At 35.5% G+C, this 24,429-nt stretch overlaps 1 protein-coding gene across 1 annotated transcript in view; it reads right to left on the minus strand.

The window, feature by feature from the left end:
* The window catches only part of PLCZ1 (phospholipase C zeta 1), a 44,003-nt gene that overhangs the window by 15,600 nt on the left and 3,974 nt on the right, over positions 1-24,429 (minus strand). The window contains exons 2-8 of the mRNA XM_030323253.1: positions 16,578-16,809; positions 15,343-15,544; positions 10,791-10,935; positions 6,018-6,167; positions 3,392-3,476; positions 3,250-3,322; positions 1,846-1,997 (exon numbers count right to left, since the gene is read on the minus strand). Coding sequence (XP_030179113.1) covers positions 1,846-1,997; positions 3,250-3,322; positions 3,392-3,476; positions 6,018-6,167; positions 10,791-10,935; positions 15,343-15,544; positions 16,578-16,809 — 1,039 coding nt within the window. The remainder of the gene's footprint in view (positions 1-1,845; positions 1,998-3,249; positions 3,323-3,391; positions 3,477-6,017; positions 6,168-10,790; positions 10,936-15,342; positions 15,545-16,577; positions 16,810-24,429) is intronic.

A 24,429-nucleotide genomic window follows, 5' to 3' on the forward strand; every position in this document is an offset into this window, starting at 1 on the left:
TTTAAATGATTAAAATGTCTCCACTCATATGAAAAGTTGTTTCTGATTTTTCTGCATTATAAATTTAGTGACATTTAAGTTTTTAATAATGATGGACATTCTTGGAGCATACCTTCGCCCCAGAATTAATTATTTATTACTGGATTTTGGTGGAAGAAAAATGCTCTATACTCTTTCCGAAGAGACGGTGATGCTAAACTTTATGACTTGACTCAGAACTTCCCAGTCCTTATCAAAGTTTGAGCAGGTGGCTAACACAATGAGAGTGAGAGAATTAGAACTACTTTTGCTGTGCGCTGAAGTCTTTCCCCTTGAACAACAAAAACCATCCAATAGTTTGAAAGAATAGAGGCTAGCAAAGTAGGTCATTCAAATTTAAACCCTGTTAACAACACTCACAGGAAGAAATATATTTTATATGACACCCAACACACAATATACACACATAATTGTTTCATTATGTTTCCCACTTACTTATATTGCATCTCTTGTATTCAAGTCTATTCTATTCTATTAACTGTGGTTCAGCCCTACTGAATTTATTTCAGACACAATCTACAGTTAAAAAACAAGCAAACAAAAGGACCTAAAATACCTAGAGACAGTTTGAAGAGATGAGCTGAAGTATACCTCAAAACACTTTGGGCACTGGTGGCCAGCCCAAAGAGGTTAACCAAGAAATATACCAGAATCTGTATTTCCAAATAGCCAACAGCTTTTTTGAGTCAGTTGCAGGTGCTGATATTCCTGTCATGGTGTTTCTACACAAGATGGTAGATTGTATTTTTTAAGAAGGATTTGGAGAGTCACCTGACTGCTGAGTTAATTGCTTATCCCTTTTTACTTTTTTTTTTTTTTTTAATTTTTACTTTTGAGAAAGCGTGAGAGGGAGAGGGGCAAAGAGAGAGGGACAGAGGATCCGAAGCAGGCTCCAAACCAACAGCAGAGAGCCTGATGCTGTGCGCGAACCATGGTTTCACGACCTGAGCTGAAGTCAGATGCTTCACCTACTGAGCCACCCAGGTGCCCTGTCCATCCCTTTTTGAGCTGAGGTTATTCCCCAACCATACAAGTCTAACAAAAGGGTAAGGTCTGCTTCCCATCCTCTTTCCAAGACCTTGCATCTTGGCTCTAGCAAACAGAATCCTCCAACTCAGGTTACGAGTCAGAAGACAGTAAAAAGAAGCCATGCAGACCAGCGGCACCACTGCAGACGTGCCAGGACAGTACGCACTCTGTATAGCCGTCTGGTAGCCTGCCCTGGATGCACGTCCTCGCTCTCCTTCACCTGGGACATACAGGTTCTAGGTTTATTTCATTGTCTATCTTAGGTGCCTGCTGAGTCTACACAGTTCACTGTGGCTCTGTGCTCTCTACCATGAGCCTTCCTCATGTCCCTACAGGAAGTCTCACCTTTGCACTGCTATCAAAGACATCCTTCAAAAACACATAGGGGATGGTGTGACTCCTGAGACTTCAATCTTCTCCTGCTTGCCTTTGATTCTAAGACAAAGTTCACTTCCTTGTAATTTGGTTCTGCCTACCTCTTCAACCTTGTCACTCACGGCTTTCCTCCAATAACTGCTCACCAGAGCTCTCCCTACAAAAATGTCCATGCTGGACATTGCCAAACAAAATTTCATGACTTAAAAAAATTAATTAAACAAATTCTGTGAAATAAAACTTCATGTGACCTGAGGCAGATAGCCTCTTTTTAAATTGCATTAAATATGTTGAAAGCTTATGAGAATACCGTTTTTATAAATGTCGTTGACCAATCTTGACATTTTAGCAGTGAATAAAAGTTGTTTAAACACTTCATCTGTTTCAATCATAAGAATTTACCTCTCAGCTTTAAAAGTTTTCGGGCTTCTGTCTCCCCAATAGAATTACTTTCATTAAATTGCTGATACAGTCTTGAATGCTGAAAGCTTCTGAACTTCTCAGCTTTGGTATAAATGACAAGATCAGATAGGGCCAGAGCCACCTTTACCTTTGTGGTATAAAAAAAAATGCAGCAATTTCATATTTTTGTACGAATCATTTGAAAAATGCCTTTTCCAATAAAGAAAATATGCTTTCAGATCAATTATATCAGTCTTTTCATAATAATATCTCCTCAAAAACCATTTGGATTGCATCAATGTGATTATTTTTCATGATGATAGTATTTAATGTTAACATGAGACAGCCTATAATCTAAAATCTCAACTAACGTAGTAAATATTGAAGATAACAATGATCACTATTTCTTTTTTCCCAAAGATCTGTTTATGAATTTGACAACTTTAGGGTATTTATTCATGAGTAAGTGTATTTCCAGTGTGATCTAACACTTGGGAATAACTTCTGTTGTATAATGTACAGCTGCTCTTTGACAGCTCAGCATCTATCTCCTCTACACATCTGTTAGCCCCTTCCCAAGTTTTGTTTTGGGAAAACATTCCTTGCTCAAGCTCAATCCACGTGCTTAAGTATTGACAATATGGCTCGGACCTGGCTAATCACAGCTTTGCATTCCCCTGCAATAGGACCTGACTCAGGGATGTGCACATCGCTGGATCATAGCCAATGAAAAAAAAAAAAAAAAAAAAAAAAATGTGCTTGGTCATCTGAGAGATAAATAGGTATTCCATTGGATTTGAGCCTGAAAGCATATAAAGCTAGAGCTTTGTAAAGTCTTGCACCAATGTGGAGAAAGTAGGTCCAAAGTTGGAAAAAAGTCCATTCTGTGGACTTAAGTTGAGACACCATACCATGTCATTCCTAAAATTCAAAGACTTTTCCCTGCACTTTTCTTGATGTGGGCCAATTAATTAATTCACGTTTTACTTAAACCAGCTGAGTTAGTTTTAGGTCACTTGCAACTCAAGATAACTTCTTTTGTCATGTTAATTTGCATACTTATAAGACTGTATATTATTACAGTGGTTTTCTTGACTCTGACAGTATAGTCTCCTTGAGGGCAGAAATATTGGATTGTTTGCATTTTGTACAGTGCACAATGCCTACTACCTAAAAATGCATAATATTTGGCCATAGAACAAATTAAAAACAGCTAATGCAGGAAAAGAGATAACTTTAAAATTTTCTTTTCCGATAATTTTTTCCAAACAAGTTTTAAATGATAGACTAGAATTTTTATAAGGAAGAAAAAGATTTTTCCCTCTAAAAAATTTTTTTAATTCTCCACCAATAAGAAAATAAGACAACTTTTCCATCACTTGTAAGATTTTCACAAAGTGTCATCTTACCTTCCTTTTCTTGAAAAGTGGTAATCCAGCTACGCTTATTATCTCATCTTCCTTTCCTGGATTGTCTTCTGATCCAATCAATGTTTCTGATCCTTTGATTTCATCTTGATATATCTCTTCAAATTCCTCTACCTGACCATGCTTATTAGAACCTTTCCTTTCATGGGTTTCCCTTAAGGTTCCTATTTTCTTGTTCCTAACTAATACTTTGAATTTTAATACCTACAGAAACAATTTGAAAGAGAGATATGATTACACATTTACAGGGAAGTTTGTATTTTAACAGTCACTGAAAAGTCACCATGTTTTCAATTAGCCCACAGTAATAAAATACATAAGAACTCCATCTTTATCCATACCCCTATAGAAATACCCTGATAAAAACCAGTGATATTATAGTGTTGACCCAAATTCACCCCAAAATAAGCCTGCTATGATTTGGGACTTACTGTAGCTCCCTTTCTTTTATATATTCCACAAATTGCTACTCTTTTTAAAAACTGGCACACATGAAAATTGTATGTTTCTACACATATCACATATATTTATATGTAATTTATATATATTATATTTATGTCTAATATTTTATGTTATGTTTATATATATGTTAAAATACTTGCAATGCTACAAAAGTTAGAATGTTACAACTTCTGGTAGTAAATGCTTCCGATCATTACTGTTATCCAATATTAAAAAGTATTAAATGAGATCAGGTATTCAGAAATGTCTATTGTGATGTTTGACACCTAAAATAGACTAAATTTAAGGTAAATATTTGTAAATCTTCTTCATATTTCAACTGTATTTCCCCACATGCATCTTCAACTTAATATTTCCACCAAAACTAGGAGCATAGCAAAATTCCCCATCAGGGTCCCTCATTCTAAGTCCTAAGACTTCCAATTCCTTTCTTTCCCTTAGTTATTCCTACCCTTTTCAGCCATTAATTAACTCATCAACATACTTATCAAATGTCTGCTATGTTTTATATATAATGCTGCAGGAATCCGGGGTATGAAGTAAAGTTCTTTTCTTCAAGGAGCTTTAATTTGTCTCTTCCCTTTGTTATCCTCAGGTACCCACTCAAATTATTTCCATCATCTTGGGCCTTCTCTCTATTACAATGGTCCCTACATTACTCTCTAATGTGGAGTTTACCAAAGTGCACTATGCAATCGCATGCATCAAAAGCATCACCCTGGAGTGCTTGTTAAGGGAACAGATTCCTGGGATCTACTGCAAAATTAGAGAATGAGAATATTGCGTTGTGGGAATGGAATTATGCCTTTTTAACAAGTCTCCAGGCAATTCTTTTGTACACCAACGACTGAGTAAGGTATGAGAAAATTACCATTATCTCTAATTCCTCATTTACCCTTTGGAAAGCATCTCTTTACTTTAGCATAGGAGCAAAAACATTAACAAAAACTACATATGTGGATGCTAAGAAGTTGATTTATAAATAATAGGATAAAGGATTCCATTTCTAGAAATCTAAAAATTGTTACAGGTTTCCTGAATTAGACCATTAGATTAAACCTTAGATTACATCTTTATTAGATTAAACCTTTGATACTATATTTCCACACTTGGCACAAGGTCTTTAATATCTCTTTCTTGTCACAATTGAACACATGTAGTCTGTGAACATTCTATGGAGTGAAAGAGTCAGTGTTTCCATCTGTTCAATTGTTTCTGTCCATCTCATTCTTATCATGAGTCCTATACTTCTAGTCACCAGTGTTACAACACTTTCATCTTTAAATTTTCTACTCATATAAATAAAATAAGGAAAAATATTTTTAAAAATTCAAATATGACACAAATACTGTTCTACATCTAAAATGACGACACGTCAAAACTAAATTATTGTTAGACAATACTATCATGTAAAAGAAAAAATGTTTATCACCCGATGACATTTGAGGTGAGGAGAGTAGGCTGGCAGAGGAAACTAAAAAGAACTGGTCAGAGAAAAATGAGGAAAACCTAAAATACGTGGCATTATGGAAGAAAGTGTTTCAAGGAAAGGAAGAAGGCTTCCCATGATTGAATGTCAAGAAGGAAACAAGGCAGATGGTGACTGCAAAAGCTCTGTTAGAATTTACCAGTAGGAACGTCTCTGAGGACAATGAGATACTTACTGAGGTGCAGGTGGAAGAGGAAGCTGGGTTGTGAGGAGATGAGAAAGTGGAAATTTGGGTTGAGACAAATAATAAAGAGATAGCTGAAGAGAGATCAAAACCATGAGGCTAGAATGGGGTTGTTTTTTTAAACCAAGCACTTGAGTATGCTTAACTGAAAATGGAAAGGGGCCCATAAGAGACAGGGAAACTGAAAAAAGCAGATTAAAAAACAAAACAAAACGAAACAAAACAAAACCTCCCATCCAGATGCTAAGGAATTAGACACAAGCTCTATTTACAACCCAAATTTTTGCCCCATTCTGAGCCTTTGCCTATAAAACCTACCAAATCCCTGTGGCCCAATATTAACTGACTTGAAACTTTGGACTCATGGGGCTAGGACACACAATAAAAATGTGAGTTTTTATGTTTATCTCCATATATTCTCTTTCTCAAAATATATTTACCTAAATGCTCACGGGAACATTTCCCAGGCAAAACATTGCAAAGACACACCCCTATAATGGCTCAAGGCTAAGAATTTTCATTGATCTCTAACCCAGTTTTATGGATCAACAATCATAGTGACACGCTTTTTCTTTTTTGATTAACCTGAGCTTCTCAGACAAAATGTTACCTCTGGTGAAGGTAGTTTGTCTGGAAAATCATCAAGCATATCAGAAAGCAAGGCATCTCCAAAAACAGACTGCAAAGTGTCTGCCATCACTTCTTGTTGGGAAGGGGAGCAGTGATTTTCTAAAGAGAGCACCACTGGGTAGTCAGATGTCTAAAAAATTAACCATTACTATGGTTACTGATCAGAACTCCTCAATGATTGTAATGCAATTAACAAGCAATTAATCTATCTTAAAACTTACATTCAACGTTCTGTACCTTTGCAAAATAAGTATTCTTTAAACTGAAAGTACTTTTGAGTTTGACATAACAGGGAACATTAAATCTGTATAAAAAGGAAGATTGTTACTGTTTATAGTAGAAATATAGGCAACAACGGAAGCATCCAACAGTTGGTACTTGTTTAAATAAATTATGCCATATCTCCTTAAAGGAATGATACAAACCTGGTAAGAAGGAGGTAGTGCTATATATACTGCTATAGGAAGTTATCTATAATATAGTCTTACGAGGAAAAATACAAGTTGCTGAAGAGTAAAATTCTACACGTTAATATTTGAAGCATATATATGTTTGCTTATCATATATATATTTATTTCGATATTTTTTAATTCTAATTTTTTTAATGTTTTTATTTCTTTTTGAAGGAGAGAGAGAGACAGAGCATGAGCAGGGGAGGAGCAGAGAAAGAGGGAGACACAGAATTCAAAGCAGGCTCCAGGCTCTAAGCTGTCAGCACAGAGCCTGATGCGGGGCTCGAACCCACAAACTGGGAGATCATGACCTGAGCCAAAGCCAGACACACAACTGACTGAGTCACCCAGGCACCCCTCGATATTTTTAAATGTGAAGGGAAAAGTTTAACACCAGTAAGTAGAGGAAACTTAATTTTCTACTTTTTTAGTTTTAAATTCTACAATCAAAACTCATTGCTTTATAATTAGAAACAAAGATAAGGATATAATAATAAAGAGAATCTATTAAGTAAAGATTACTTTACAAAGAGATTTTCAGCCTATATAATTACTAGGGCACAAATTTACCAATTTGTAAACAAGCCAAGGACTTGCAAGGTCCTTGCATTATCACAGAGTTTTGAATAGGACATTATGCTTGTTTAATGTCTGAGTATATTAGTAGCTTGTGGCTACTATAGCAATTTACCAAAAACTTGGTTGCCTGAAACAATGGAAATTTAGTCTTTCACAATTCTTGGGGCCACAATTTTAAAATCTGTTTCACCAGCTAAAATCAAGGCAGGAGAAGGCTCTAAGGGAGATCTATTCCTTGCCTTTTACAGCTTCTGGTGGTTGGTGGTTCTATTCCTTTACTGTGGCCATATCACTCCCATCTCTGCCCCTCATCTTCATATCATCTCCTCCTCTGTATGGCATTAGAGCCTACCCAGCTCAACCAGGATAATCTCCTCATCTCTAGGTCCTTGATTTCATCAAATTTGCAAAGACTCTTTTTCCAAATAAAATAACATTTACAGGATCCAGGAATTAGAACTTTTGTGGGCACTTATTCAACCTACTATCATAACCTCATACCTATTCCCATATACACTGACTCTATCTAACATCAAGAGAACAGTGTAAAAAATTTTCCCAAATATAAAAAGTGATTTTAAAACTAGGCAAAGTGATGCCCTAGCAGAGAGGTTTTTCAATTAGCCCTGACTGCACTAACTGGGGAGAGTTGATCTTTTTTTTTGGGGGGGGGGTCTTCTGTGGTCCTTGGATCCACCTTCAGGGAAGGCCCTCTTGTTTTTTATCCTTGGCCACATTTTTTTCTTTTTTTCTTTTTTTAAGTTTATTTATTTATTTTGAGAAAGCAGAGGAGGGGGGAGAGAAAGAAAGAGAGAGAGAGAGAGAGAGAGAGAGAGAGAGAGAGAGAGAGAATCTCAAGCAGGCTCCACGGTGTCAGCATAGAGCCCGATGCAGAGCTTGAACTCACAAACCATGAGATCATGACCTGAGCTGAAACCAAGAGTCAGACGTTAACCAATTGAGCCACCCAGGTGCCCCATATCCTTGGCCACATCTAAAGTAGGTGTTGAGGAATTTGCTTTCCTTAATGTCAGGCAACTTTTGCAGCTCACTTCTTGACCAAGAGTTGTTTTAAGGCTCACCTAAGAGTCAGAGTTGTGTTTTATTTTGTTCTGTTGTATTGTGTTGTGTTTTGGGCAATGTAATTCCCTTAAAAATTTAGACTTCTTATATGCTTGCTTCTAGTAAGTTACAGTTGCCAGCAACTGTACCCAAAGTTCTTACCTCATCATAATTATCAAATCTATTTTATCTTACTGCTCTCTCTTCCCCAAATTAATGGTGACTATCTCAAGTAGAAAATTGAAGCTTCATTCTAACCTTTGCTGCAAAAATGAGTCACCCTGTTCAACTGAGAAGTCTCATTGAGTGTGGCTCAAAGCTTTTTTTTTTTTTTTTCATTCCATCTTTTTCTCTTTGAGTCTTAAAAACCGTAGGGGTTTCCATCCTTGTGAGGCCTTTGAATTTTAAGATTGCCTCTATTTCCTCAGTTACCCACCCTGAATGAAGTGAGAGGGTCTGCTATGCAAATATTTGGGAAGAGTATTTCAGATAAAGGGAATAGGAGTTGCAAGGGCCCTGAGATGTGTCTGGAGAAGAGTAAGGAAGCTAGCATGGCCATGTGCATAAGGGAGAGACGAGTAGAAGTTGGAGGTAAGAGAAAACAGGTTAAACGTGGCTTTTAGTTTGTATTTTGAGTGGGACTGAAGGTTTTGAGAAGCGGAATGACATTATTTGACTTACCAAAAAGTCACTCTGACTGAAACATTAAGATGAAACTGCAGGGGGACAGGGAAAAAAGCAGGAACATTGGATAAGAAGCCACTGCAATAATGCAAGTGAGAGGCGATGTCAGTTATTCAGCACAGTGACAGTGAGAATGGGGAGGAGGGGTTAAACTCAGTGTATATTTTGAAAATAGACCCAAGAGGATTTGCTAAAGAACTTATTTAAGGATTGGAGAGAAATGAGGGGAGGAGGATTAAAGTTGACAACAACAATTTAGGCTTGAACTCAGGAGTTAGCAGTAACTGAGATGGGGAAGACCATGGGAGGAAGAGGAAGATCTGGGGTCAGTTCTAAAAATGTTCTGTTAAATATGCAAGTGGAGATGTCAAACATGTACATGTCTATATTGTATGGAGTTCAAGGGAGAAATTGGGGTAGAGGTATAAATTTAGAAATCATCAGAGAATTTAGAAATCATAAGAGAATCAATGCCATATATCAATGTTTTATACTAAAAATAGAAATGTTCCATATTTTATATGAATACTTTGCACATTTTTAGTATTTTGCACTCTCAAATAATAAGGCAGTTGATTTAAATTTGTGATTTTTAAGTTATGTTTATATTTATAGATAATGTATTGACCTACTGAGAACTTTAGGTTTATCAAATTCTAAGTTTTAATTTCTTAGATATGCACTGTTTAAGTAATCAGTATGATTTTGTTAAATCTCTTCAATGGCACAGCAATTGAAGTACTTAAGAAAGACACAAATATTCTAACTTTATAAAAATAATTTAAAATACCTAAAGGTGCTTAATTAGCCATGTTTGTAAATAAAACCAAGTCTTATTTAAAATTGAGTGATTGTGGGCACCTGGGTGGCTCAGTTGGCTGAGCGTCCAACTTTGGCTCAGGTCATGATCTCACGGTTCATGAGTTCGAGCCTCGCGTCGGGCTCTGTGCTGAGAGCTCGGAGCCTGGAGCCTGCTTCGGATTCTGTGTCTCCCTCTCTCTCTACCCCATCCCCACTCATGCTCTGTCTCTCTCTGTCTTAAAAATAAACAAAACATTAAAAAAATTAAAAAATATAAATAAATAAAATAATAAAATTGAGTGATTATTAAAACCCATTCAATCCTACTCAATTTATAGACTAATTTATTTGTAGGCTGAATTTAGAAGTGCTCAGAAGAACTAGATCTTTGAATCCATAACTTTAATAAATCCAACAATAATTTTAAAACCCCAAATAAACTTCTAAGCATACTTTGCTTGGGGTCCCTGGGTGGCTCAGTCGGTTAAGTGTCCAACTTCAGCTCAGGTCATGATCTCATGGTTTAGGGGATCAAGCCCCATATCGGGCTCTCTGCTGTCAGCGCATAGCCCCCTTCAGATCCTCTGTCTCTCTCTCTCTCTGCCTCTCCCTTGCTTGTGTGCATGCTCTCTCTCTCTCTCAAAAAAAATAAGCTTTAAAAAAAACATTCTTTGCTGTATGAATAGCTGCCATCATAGTCATAAAAAATGTCAACAATCTGTATAATACATTTTTGACACATTTTATCTCATGTATTGAAAGTAAGGTAATTGAATATTGGTAAAATATTTACTATTATATAGACCAGTATTTCTCAACATTTTTTGCCTGTAACTCAACTCATGGTAAGAAATATATTTTACATTGTGACACAATACACACACACACACACACACACACACACTATATATATATATATATATAATTATATAATATATATATATAATTATATAATATATATATAATATGTAATTAAACAAAAAATTTCCTGAAACATGCATCTTACTACCTGAGATTAACTTCAGTAAATCTACCTTTAACTATATACTACAAAAATCATAACACACAATTTGAAATATCACTGATCTAAACTAAGGCCAAGCATTATAGGATTTTGAAGCAAGTAAATTATATCGTGTTTAGATAACTATAATTTAACAAAGATACGCACGTACTAAGAATGCATATTTGTGTATTGCTTGGATAACTGTTTTAAACAAAAGCTTGCTGGTGAGTGTATAACCATGGTATACAACAGGTTCACTTTGTGATCCATCCCAGCAGTCAATTTCCAGACAACGGCATCCTTTCACAAGGGCACTAACAAAATTTAAACAAAATAAATGGTCAATTATGGATCATTAAAAATATATACCACAGTATGAAAAATCACAAAGACTATTTGTGATTTTGCAATAAATGCAGAACTGAATCCATAATAAAGACAAGTTGTTGTGTTAAACTGAACACACTTTTCTTCTTATTTTCTGTGAGCACAGCCTGAGGTGGAAGCGATATGTACCAACCCCAGTTCCAGCACCATCAGGATGGTGCGACGTGTAGTGCTGTTGACTCTGAATCCTCCAATTTCTCCCTATTCCTTACACTCTAATTTCTACAAGGGCAGGAACTAAAATTTCAGTCTCAAAAAAATGTTTGTTATATATAGTTCACTATCGATAAACATTTATTGTGTTTTTAGCAAGAAAAAAAGGGGAATTATAGGGATGTAAGAAGAAACGTGGAAGGCAGACAGAGTGATCTCCTAAAATACAATCTTGAAAGAGAGATTGAATGAAAAGAAGGCTGACCTGAGACCCAGGATCTTAGAATAGATAGCCATGGGTCAGGGAGTAGATCAAAGAAATCCCCTGCCATACATGGAGATATTTTTCTCATAGAAAACCAAGTTAACACTTGTTTTCCAAGAAGAATATTGGGTTATCCCCCTGTCTCTTGTCCAGTGGTCTTCAGTAAGGAATTTTGTAAGGAATTCAGTAAGGAATTCAGGAGGAATTTTGCCTCCTAGGAGACATTTGGCAATGTCTGGAGACACTTTTGGGCCACAACTTGGAATGGAAAGGAGATTTGCAACTGACATCTAGTGGATAGAAGCCAGGGTTACTGCTAAACATTTTACCATGCACAGAAACAGCCCCCACAGCAAAGAATGATCTGACCTCAAATATGAAGACCTGAAAAACCCTGACCTCAGCTATAACAGAAGGGAGTGTGGTCCCAGCACCAAGTACTTGATACAGAATCAACAGTTCTTACAAACAGAAATATAGAGTATCAGAGACCATATGAGAAAATAGACCTTTTCAATTTAATACTTCTTTGGGGGTCAAATTTAGTCTATTTTCAAAGTAGATGACGTGAGAAATATTTACGTAGGAGTGTTAACTGAGAAAAACTAAAGCAATTATGACCCCAAAGTCCAGGTGTTGAATTAAAAACATAGAGACCTTATGCTCCTCGGGAATAATATAGACAAAAGATGGAGGTAATCTGAGGAAGTAGAGTATTAGAGGGGAAGAAAATTTGCAAATCTCATCTATATTTTCTGAAACAATGGAAAATATAAAATTAAATAATTAATAAATTATTTCTTGAGGTTTAAGACCACTTTGGTTTTACTTTTTAAGTGCACATGGCTTTATTCACGTCTATAGTGATGCACTGTAATGGAAAATTTCAGAGTTTTGTTAGTCTGCTTGTCCTTGTGTTGGAGAAATGACCTAGAATGTTCTTCTAAGAAAATCATATTTACCTATAGATATTTCCATGGGTGAATAAGGTGACTGTCTAATTTTACATACAAGTCCTCAATTGGGCTGTATTTGTAGAATTCAAAACGAATGTGTTTCTCATCTTGTGGATTTACTTATGTATTTAGATTTTAAATTGGAGAAGAAGCAATATCTATTTGTAAACTCTATTAATTGCCATTTAAAAATGTTTGCATTATTTGGTTGATTGGCAAAGTAAATTGTCTTGCCCTTTTTATCACTACAGCATATCAGTACTCTGGGCTGCTACCAGAGAATAAACGCTCTGCTGGGAAAACAAAAAATTACCAAAAACAAAATTGTGAAAGAAAACTTTTCATGAAGGACAACCTGACTAATACTGGTTCTCGCTACTTCTCTACATAACTTTAATTTTTTATCCTTAGATCAAGCCAAACTTTACCAAACTGTTTATTTCAAGTACATGGTTTGGTCTCCAGCAAAAATGATTTGAGTGGATTGCACTGTGTCAGACCGACTCCTTTTATTCAGAGGCACAAAAAAGGAAGTTGTGTCTTCCCCAGTGGTGTTGTGGAAGCCACATTCTACTATTTCACACTGAGTGGCCTTTTTAGAAATGAATAATAGAAATTTTTCTGTCACTCAGTAAAAAAATATTCCATTTCAATAAGTTTAAGGGGCTTTTCATGGATTATGCTATAAGGCAGTTAATGCTAGTTTTCCTTTTTTAGAGATGAAGAAGTTGAGACTCAAAGAGGTTGTATCTGTCATAATTAACAGAGGAATGAAAGAGAGGAAAGATCAGCACCAGAAGCTTAACATTAATCAATAAACATTACATTATACCACCTCTGATGAATAGAGAAATTTTGAAAAACTTGCATTCTAAGACTGTATCTTTCACAAGTGGGTAAACAAACAGAGGAAAAAATACAATTAAATTTAAATTTAAATGTTTAGTTGGGTGGAACATTTTCTTCATTCAAAAGTAAATTTTCTGCATTTCTAAATCAACGTGATTAAAATGCGTATTTTCTGTTTTAAAAAATAAAGTAATTAAGTGTGAGTAGAAATTTCTGTAATGAAAGAATAGCTATGATTTCTTATAGATTTTTAAATGGATAATTTCTGAGCTTGTGGATTTATGTGTTTTCTTTTTTCAACTGGAGAAGCTATGTTTATTTGTAAATTTGATATTATCATGGAATTATAAGATATCTTTCCTATCCATGTTTTTCTTAATTATGTCAACCAGTCACATAGCTTTGAATATCATCTATATGATATGACTTCCAATTTTATTTTTCTAGTCTGGATATTTCTTCCAAGTCCCAGACACATATGCTTAACTGACTGTCTGACCTAGCCACTTTTTCAAATGTTTCTTTCTTTCTTTCTATTTGAGAGAGAGGAAGAGATCATGAATGGGGGAGGCACAGAGAGAAAGGGAGAGAGAGAATTCCAAGCAGGCTCTACACTGCCAGCCCCAATGTGGGGCTTGAAATGGGGCTTGAACTCAGGAACCAGGAGATCATGACCTGAGCCAAAATCAAGAGTCGGAAGCTTAACTGACTGAGCCACCCAGGCACCCCCAACCTAGCCAATTGATAATGAATTGGTATCTCAGCTGAATGTGGAAACTACTGCATTCTTGCTTTTGCCTCACACCCTACAACAGCTTCCTCATGCTTCACTATCTCTGTCGATAGTATCACCACGTGCTAAGTCATCAGGCCAAAATCTTGACTGTACTCTCTTTCCCTCACACCTCTCTTCAAATCACCTGATAAGTCTTCGTGGCTCTGCCTTCTTAAAATATTTCAAATTCAACCACTGATCTCAACACCTGCCTCATGAATTCATCTTCTAAATAACCATCACCACCTGCACCATTACAATATCTTCCCCAATCATCTTTTATCTCCACTTTTGCACCATCAGTCTTTCCTGCGCAGTAAAAAGTAAATAAATTATGACATTGTTTTAAGGAAAACCTCTCCAATTGCTTCCCAATACCACTGGAATAAAATCCAGTCTCCCTTCCGTGGCCTCAAAGGCTCTCATAAACTAGTCCTGTCTACTTCCTCAAACTCATCTCTCTTCATTCTCCACTTGTTTCCAGACACACTTGCTTTCTCTCATTTGAACATGCTAAGCACTTACTATTTCTTCGATTTAGCATGCCCTTCCTACAAAGAATTTCTGAGGTTTCCTCTTTATCATCACTCAGACCAAACTATATCACCTCTTGAGAAGCCTTTCCTAACCCTTTAACTAAAGTAACACCCCCCACCCTGTTATGTTACCCTAGTTCACTTTCTCTGTATGACTATATCTGTTTACCTGCTTATTATGTCTATTCTCATGAACACATGAACATAGCAGCTCTGAAAATCTTGTTCACCAATGTATTCTAAGCTGGCTGACTAAATTGAAGACTGGTATTGACAGTGTGATACATTGTAGAATGCAAAATTAGAGATGTATAATGAATTGCTTTTAAGCTATGTAAATCTATCATCTATCTATCTATCTATCTATCTATCATCTATAAATGCCGAAGCATATAATTTATCTATATATGTGTTGATTTCACTTATAGCATTGTGTGTTGATGTCTGGGAATTAATTTTAACCACATTTTTGGAAATCTGAGCTGTCTTGGCTAAATAAGATAAGAAAATTCTTCTTCATATGATTTTCTATAAGAAATATCCAAATTATTCAGGAAACCTCGGGCCAATAACCAGGCAGAGGAGGTCAACAGACAGAATTAGAAGGAAAATGAATGATACTAAAACACAGAATAATTATATAGCCACCCAAAGGATGGCTCTCCAAGAGATGCACAAATCAAAATTTCTTTTTCCTATGTTTTTGTACAACATGCAAGCCTACTTTCACTGTGAATTACCACTTATTGGAAATTCCAAGTGTTTTAAGATGTAATGGTTATAAAAATCAAAATAAATACCTTACATATCCCCAAAGGTCACTTGGTCCCAGTAACTGGTCAGATATCAAGTAGGTATTATGTGAACTTGAAATAAAATAATCATTTAGTGGTTGAGTCATATCTTGGTAAACTCTTCCACAATCAGGTTTAAATATTAGACATTCAGATGAACCCATGTATCTTATAAAACCTTCAAATGACATCCGATGTGCTCTCTTAACTATAAAAAATAAAAGGATGCAGAAATAACGTTAACTGTATAAAAATTACATCTCACTTATTCAATAGTAAAGCATATTTCTAAAATATTTAAAATTAATAATGATACTATTTCTAATTTTACTGTAGAAACAAATTTTTTTTTCTAATGAGTACCCTTAGTTGTTCTATATCAACATTCAAGTAGAGAGTATATTATTTAATCTCTGATTTTTAATATTTTAAAAATACATACAAGAAAATACATATATCATAGGCCAATGAAATTCCATAAGTTAAACATCTAGAAAACCAGCACCCAGCTCAAAGAACAAAACATTGCAGAACCCCAGAAGTCTGCCTCCTGCTAATTTTTTACTCTCTCCCCACTAACTCAAGTGTATTCAGTGGTCTGGCCACTGATCACCCAGATTAGTTTTCTCTGATACATTATTAGCTTAGATGGCCATTTAGTTTAGACCAGATGATTATATTCAAAAGTGAAGGAAGAGCAAACAAAATTTAATGTTTATGAAATGTTGTAGACAATTACGTGTATAGACAATGGAGAAAGTAGTAATTTTGTAATATTTTATTCATTTCCTAGAATAGTTTTCACTTAGCTAATTTAATATTTCTATATATTTTCAATAATGTAATGTATGAAAGTAGAAAACTGCCTATTACTTGGTTTTCCTCTTATTAATGAAAGTGAACATGCTTTCTTTCATTACAGTACACATAACAGAATTTCATCCTGCTTTCCAGGCCTAAGCTCATTTCTGAACACTTACGAGATATACTGAAGCAGTTAAAAAAAAAAAAAAAGAAGAAGAAGAAGCTGGACAATGAGGTAGGAAAGAATGTAATTGTTTACACAATGTAGTTTCCTAAAAGCTTTAGATACAGTCTATAAAATATAGAAATAAAACTGCCAATATTTTATTTTATTGAGAACAAATTTGACCCATTCAAAAATTTGAATTTGAGAACTGTAATTCATAAAAAGTACATTGCATTTAAATATTTGATAAAACTTTGAAATGCAAGCATACCTTCTTCAATAGGCTCATATTTCTGAATGATCTCAAAAGCAATATTTTGACTCATGTCAAGTATATACTGTTCTTGTATCAAAAATTGGAGCAGGTTTTTTTCAACAAGAAATTTCTGGTTACCAGAATACGTGTTGAAAATCTCAACAATTTCTTCTCTGTGCGCAATAATTCGATAAATTGATCTAAATTCTTCTATGGTGATTCTTCCTTGCTTCAGCCTGTCATTATCCTACTAAAAAAAATGACTGGTGGGCTCACATGGTGAATATAAAAAACACAAAATAAATGAGTTAGAGTATTTGTATAATATATAAAACAACTAATATGTGAAGGAAGATGAATCTTACATTGGATTCACATCTCAAATAAAATCTATAAAACTGCATGAAATGACGCCAAAGTGAAAAATCACCACCTAAAACCCAGTGGCCACATTGGGAATGGAAAAAGGTGTGGGAAATCACCAGGATTCTAGGTTGTCTTTCAATCATACATTTCATTTTTCTCTTCCACTCTCCTTCAGTACCTTCTTAAAACCAGACAGTATGTAATCTCATGCCACAGGTATGTGTAAACATCAGAGTAAATCAGACATTCAAGGTCACTGTAAGCTACAGAAACTCCAATAGTGGCGGTAATACTACAATAAATGCAGTAGTTATGTATCTTAAGGAAGTGGAATGTACATAATCACTGAAGAATTGGGGGCAGGGACAAACAAGTTAGGTTCCAATAAGAAAGAGTGGATTCACCTGGCTCTTCTGGAAAATTCATGTTTGAACTTTATGAGACAGAGACAAAGTGGGCTGGGTCCAGTTACTAAAAGTAACAGAAACACTGTGAGGTTTCTGAGTAGCAAAATGACTAGCAGAAGTAAAAGCTTCGAATGATTAGTTTGCATAACCAATTGGAAGAGATAGAACTGTAAGATGGATCAGAGAAGATGCAATCCAGGCAGGAGGTGGTGAGTAGAAACAAAAGAACTGGTATCAGCAAAATTATGAACAGAGAAGTCAGAAGGACTCAACTTATTAAATTTTACATGCATGAGAGAGAGAAGTCAGGAATGTCTAGAATCAGGGAGAGTTAGAATAAAAACTAGTAGAATCATTTACAAAAAAAAAAAAAATGGGAGGTATAGGAAGTATACCTTAGAAGGAAATTTAATTTCAAAAGAGGCTATTTATTGACATTCTTTCTCATTACATTGTAAAGAGCTTGAGTACAAGGAACATGTGTTGAAGGGCCATTGTAATGTGGTGAAATCTGACAATTTGTAAGTAGAAGGAGCTAACATTACATTCCTAGCTCCAAAATAGATGGGAACTTGGGACATATAAATTAAACTCTCTGAGCTTCATAATCTTCATCTGCATAGTGGGGATAGCACTACCTATGTCATCAAACTGCTGTGAGGACTGGAGATACATTAAATGGTAGCTGCAAATATCAATGTATGGTTATATTTTATCAAGTTCTGCTTCCCTCACATCATTCAGCCTAGTGTTTCCTCTTTTGCACTTGTGCCTATAAAATGAATCCCCAGGGTACAACAGGGGGTAAACATGCTGGAAATGATCTATTCATTTCTTCAGCAAAATTTCAGTAGTAGACCAGTTTGATATGAGGGATCCAAGAGGCAGTCGGAGCTGGGAATCAAACAGGAAGAGCACCAGTTCAGTTCACAAAGGAACATTAATCCATGTGTACGAAGCAACTTGCAGAAGGAGGGACTGAAATAAAGCCCCAGGTGGGAATGAGACGGAGATAAGTTTGAGAGAAAGGCTGGGATCTATGGTTGTCAAATTGGGCCCAGAGCTCATTAAAATAGCTCCTTAAAATTATGTAATCTTAGAGTAATTCATATTATCAATTTATCTTAGTTGACTAAAAGATTCGACTTACTATTTTTAAATTCTGGATTTTGAAGTCTACATAAGTCAATGTTATAGAATTAAATTTACTTTATTTTAGCCCCATCCCACTCATAATTTGTTATAAGATCTTTAACAAACCCATAAAAACCAAAGTGCGCCCATAATTCCTGAAAATTTTGTTATATAAAATTGTATAAATTAAAAATTACAGTCCTACTAAATAGCAGTGTAAAATAAAATACATTATCCACTAAGTAGTAACAGTTTTATTACTTTCGGGCAAGGTTTAAACTTGGCAATCTGACTTGTTCTGTTTTGTTTTTCCCAAAAGATCAAAGTTGTCATCTGATACTAGAAAGCATTAAAGGTGTAGAGTTCAAACAAAATTTCACAAATCCAAATAATTGCTGTAATTGATCCTACCCAAAGGAGTCAACCAACAAAAATTAATTAAATTACCAAAAATTAAAAACCCCACACAACACGTGAAAATTGTATTACTGAAGATGGGAAGTTTTAATTTTAGTAGAAAGAGAAGGAAATGGAAAGCAACAGAAGTCACTAATCATGGAGTCTGGGTAACAGCATTGGCAGCAGGGGAAGAGGGAAGAAGGAAAGTGATGAGCAAGAAAGATTCAAATCTGAGGACTGAGACACATAATAGTGGCTGAAGCAGATAGAATAACAATGTATTAATTTAATATCTCCCCTGTAGGAGGAAACTGGAGTTCAGAAATCATGTCAATTGTCCCCAATCCCACAGAAAAGCAGCAGGAAGAAAGACATACATGTCAATCAATACACCACTGTGCATATTGACAGTATATAAGCAAAATTAAATTGTGCAAAATACAAATCCAATCCCTTCAACTACCTCTTAAATTGCTCAGTATTTCTTTTTTGTCTTCCAGACAAAATCCAAACTGCATTGTCTGGCATCCAGGGTCCTTTAAGATGTCACTAATGGCAACTGCTCTCATTCCTTTCTTCCTTGTACCTCATACTTTTGGCGCTCTGAATTAGTTATAGCATAAATAACAAGCTCTCTTGCTACTGAATAGGCTGTTTCTTCTGTCTGGAATACCCTTCTTTAACTTCCTAACCTACTAATTTTTACTCATTCTTTTTTTTATTTTATTTATTTATTTATTTATTTATTTATTTATTATTTATTTTTATTTTTACTGACTATTGAAAAAAGTGTCTTACTCTAGAAGTCTTCCCAAAGTCCCTGTCTTCTCCCAGGCCACATTAGATATCCCCCTGCCTCTCAGTTTTTATAAGACTCTGCATCTTCTTCTATATAGAGTTTATTACACTGGAGTGAAAGCCTTTTTTTTCTAAATCCCTTCTAGAATTGCCTTGGATAGGAAGTTTGCCATTTTTTTTCTTATACTCTTGGTACCTAAAAGAGTGCCTGGCTGGAGGTATTCAGAATATGATCTATCACCTAAACAATGTTGTAATTCTGGTGAAATATGTGCATTTAATTGGATAAAGGAGTTAATATATCCCTAAACCTAGGAAGAATAAGAAAAGATATTTTTAAATACACATCATAGAAAATATGCAAAATGCCAGGCTCCACTTCAGGGAATATTGTAGCTTTTAGAAATGTTACATATTAATCATTTATAAGTACAGCATAAAATAAGAGTAATGAAGCCAGTTTTGTTTAAAAAAATATTCATTAAGTGTTTTTTTTACAAGGCATTATAAAAAGAACTTTATCAAAAAACTCATTCAATGTTTATGTATAATTTAAAAACATATCTCGTACCTTAAGATCATAAATGCCATGAAGATAGATATTTTATTCTTTTTATTCCCAATGCCTAGTACTGGGCCTACCCTAGCATAGGACATCAGTGACTGTATGTTTAAATGTATGGTTGAAAACATGAAGCTAAAAATTAAAATAATTCTATTGATATTCTGATAGTATACTTTCAGAGAACAGAATCAAAGCTTTTCATGTTGTTCCCGGTTTCCACTGCTTAGTTTGCTAGTAAAAAGATGAGATGTCTCTTAAAATAAACAACCATATAAGAAAGTTGATCTATCAAAACATAGAATTTACTTTTATATTAAGATGAGGTGTTTTAAACTTGTCTGTAAAATTACACTAAAAACAAAGTATTCTAAATATATCACAGGATCTGACATATTAACTTTTTTTTTAATTTTGTTAAAGTTTATTTATTTATTTATTTAGAGAGAGAGAGAGAGAGCAAGCAAGCACATGTGAGCCGGGGAGGGGCAGAAAGAGAGGGAGAGAGAGAATCTCAAGCAGGCTCTGCACTGTCAGAGCAGAGCTCAATGTGAGGCTCTATCTCACAAGCTGTGAGATCATGACCTGAGCCAAAATCAAGTCAGATGCATAACCCACCAAGCCACTTAGGCACCCCTGACATACTACTTGAAACTGCTTAGCAACTTTGTCTTCTGTCTTCCCTTTCTTCCTAACTAAATATTTGAAGCAGAAATGAAATGGGGTAATAAGGATGTAAAGGCAACACCTTATCAGAGCCCTCTGGGCGTTCATATTCTAGAAAAGGAAAGCCAGTATGAAAGTGTTATAATAGAAACTTTATACACAACAAACAAAGAAAGTTCAGTGATTCTTCTTGGAGACAAAAAGAGAGTCTTTATAGAAAAGGTGATCCTGGAGATGAGCTTTCAATGACAAGGAAGATAGTTGCCTGAAAATGGGGAGAAGGTTATTCTAACTATTGGGAATAGAGTAAATAAACACGTAACAGTACAAAACAGGTTATTAGAGAGAATGTTAGTAAAGCTTCAGTGAGAGAGATAAAGGTGAAGTCAAAACTGTATCCAAGGGGCCCTTGGCCCTGAGGCCCTCAGACTTCATTCTCAACCAGTGAGTTGCTGATGAGCTTTAATGAGGGAAATCATATAGATTTTGTTTTAGAAAGACTACTATGGCAGCTATAAAGAGGGGAGATGCTAGGATTCAAAGCAAGGAACCAGTTCGTAGGGCTATTCAAATTTTAATGGACATACAAGTCACCAAGGGACTTGTTAAAATGCACAGTCAGCTTCAGTACGTCTGATGCTACATTTCTAACAAGCTCCCAAGGGATGCCAGAAATGCTAGTCTGAGGAGCACGCCTTGAGTAGCAAATAGTTGGAGACCAATTGACTTTGTGTAGAAATAAAATACACCTTAAAAGATTTGAAAATTGGATGTGGAGGTAAGGTAAAAGGAAGAGTCCCGGAATCTCCCAGGTTTCTGGCTTGGATAACTGAAAGAATGGTGCTTCCATCACCAAGAAAAGAGAAGACACTTTTGAAGGGAAAGATGGTTACTTAAACATATTAAATTTGAAGTATCTTCATCTAAGCCAAGACAACTAGTAGACAATTGGGATGGGAAGTGGGGACTAATGTATTACTGGAGAAAAAACAAGGATTTTGCGGGCAGACAGATCCAGATATGAATCTCCACAGTTATATGATATTAAACCATATCAACATTCCTCACCTCAATATCTTAATGTGTAAAAAGAGGCTAGTAACGACTTCCTCGGATGTTTGTTAAAATAGTGCATGCAAAAACCTAACACAGGGCCTAGAATATGGCAGGCGATGAACAAATAGTAGTGTGTATATGGTTTTGTTGTTCAGGATAGAAAATTTGTGCTTTGTTCCCGTTAAAGTAGTAATGGAAGCCATTGAAAGTCAACAAGGTGGTGACATAGGAAAGTCCAGAACTCACCTCCTTCCAAAGACATACCAAATATACAGCTATATATGGGACAATTCCCTCTGAAAGATACCTGGAAACTAGCTGAGTGAACTAACTTGCCTATATATTGAGCAAATGAGAAAAAATTCTATATCAAAATGGGTAGGAGAGGCTGAGACACAGTCTCTCCACAGTCATCACCCCCAACAGGATGACATATAATTGAGAGTGAACACACAACCCTCAGCTCTCCCTGAGGAGTGAAGGGTTTGGATCTAACTTGTAATACCCCAAATTTTAAGACTTCCACCTGAGAGATAAGTCCTACAAATACCTAGTTCTGAAGGCCAACTGGGGCTTGTGTCCACAAGATCCACGAAACTATAGTAAAGAGTTCTTAACAGCTCACAAGGACTCTTGGTGGCTAGTCCCCGCCAGAGCTTAGCACGGAGGTATAGACTAACATGTAGTTTTTCCTTGAAAGAGGCCTACTTGGTCACCTTAAAAGCCATAGCCTGAGAGTCATGCTTCTAATCTAACACAGGTATTGGGGCCCTACAGTCTTCCCCAGAGACCAGGGAAGCCAGTAGGTACCATTTTTCTGCTTTCCCTCTATCTCCCTCCAGATCACTAATATCTCCCTGAAACACGTGTGTGTACATATCTGGCACTCCAGCTTTTACAGCTGCCACTCAGAAGTTGGTGCTCACAGGTTCAGCAGAATTGTGGTAAACAAAGAGAAAATCCTTGTCTAGTTGTCCCTCAGGAGCTTGGTGCAGAGGGAGATGACAGAGACATTTGTTTCCAGTCTTTCCCTGAAAGAGGCCTATTTGTATACTTTATAAGCTACTGCCTGAGGGATCTAATCAGCCCACATCTAGGTGCTGATTGGGATCCTCCCCTTAGGAACACTGATGGGTCTTAGCACTCCCTCAGTGACTGGGAGCCACTAAGAATAAAGCAGGCTGCTTGGACAATTGCAAAGGTTGAGAGACAAACAAAAGCTAAGTCTGGGATGAACAATAAGGTTCTTCTTCTAAACAAGGCCACTCCTTCAAAGCTGGTGGAGGTGGCTGTTCTATCTAATGCACAGAAACTAACACAGACAGTAAAAAAAAAAAAAAAAAAAAAAAAAATGAAGAAATAGAGAAATATGTTCCAAATAAAAGAACAAGATAAAACCCCAGGAACAATCTTAATGAAACAGAAATAAGCAATTTACCTAATAAAGAATTCAAATAAGGATTATAAACAATATGAAGATTACTCAAAAAATTAAAAATAGAACTACCATATCATACAATTCCATTTCCTGATATTTAGTGAAAGGAAACAAAATCACTATTTTGAAAAGGTATCTGTACCTCCATGTTTATTTGAGCCATATTTACAACAGCCAAGACATGGAAGCAACCTAAGTGTCTATCGACAGATGGATAAAGAAAATGTGAATAAGATATTATTCTTCCATAGAAAAGAAAGAAATTCTATAAATTTTGACATCATGGATGAAGCTTGAGGCCCTTATGTAGTGAAGTAAGTCAGACAAAGAAAGACAAATACTATATGATCTCACGTATATGTGGAATCTAAACAAACTGATCTAATAGAGACAGAGAACAGACTGATGGTTGCCTGAGGCAGGGGTGGTGGGGTGGAAGAACTGGGTGACAGTGGTCAAAAGGTACAATTTTGAAATTATAAGATAAACAAGTACTAGGGATGAAATATAAATGATGACCATAGCTAACACTGATGTAGGATATATAATAACATGTTCTGCTGATGTAACACACAGCCTGGTAACTAAATTAGTAATACCATATTGCATATTTGAGAGTTGCTACAAGAGTTATCTTCAAAGTTCTAATAACAAGAAAAAGAAATTTGTACCTATGTGAGCTGATGGATGTTTACTAAACTTGTTAATCACTTTTCAATATATACATACAATTCAATGTATGTCAAATCATGTTGTACACCTAAAACTAAGACAATGTTGTATGTCAATTACATCTCAATAAAACTGGAAAAAAAAGTTAATAAGATTGTTCAGGAATTATATGTAAAGTAAAAAGAAAGAAAATTAAGGACAGATGGAAAAGGAAAGTTCAGAAATTTTCAAAAAAAAAAAAGTGATGTCATAGAAGTGAGAATAGGAGTAGTTTAATAAAAGAGGGATAAATAAAATGCACAGAGAGCCTAACCATTGTATTTACCATTTTAAAAATAGAGGTTTTCAAGTTAGGTATGAAGGCAAAAT

The sequence above is a fragment of the Lynx canadensis genome, chromosome B4, assembly GCF_007474595.2.
Source record: "Lynx canadensis isolate LIC74 chromosome B4, mLynCan4.pri.v2, whole genome shotgun sequence".
In the NCBI taxonomy this organism is placed as follows: Eukaryota; Metazoa; Chordata; class Mammalia; order Carnivora; family Felidae; genus Lynx; species Lynx canadensis.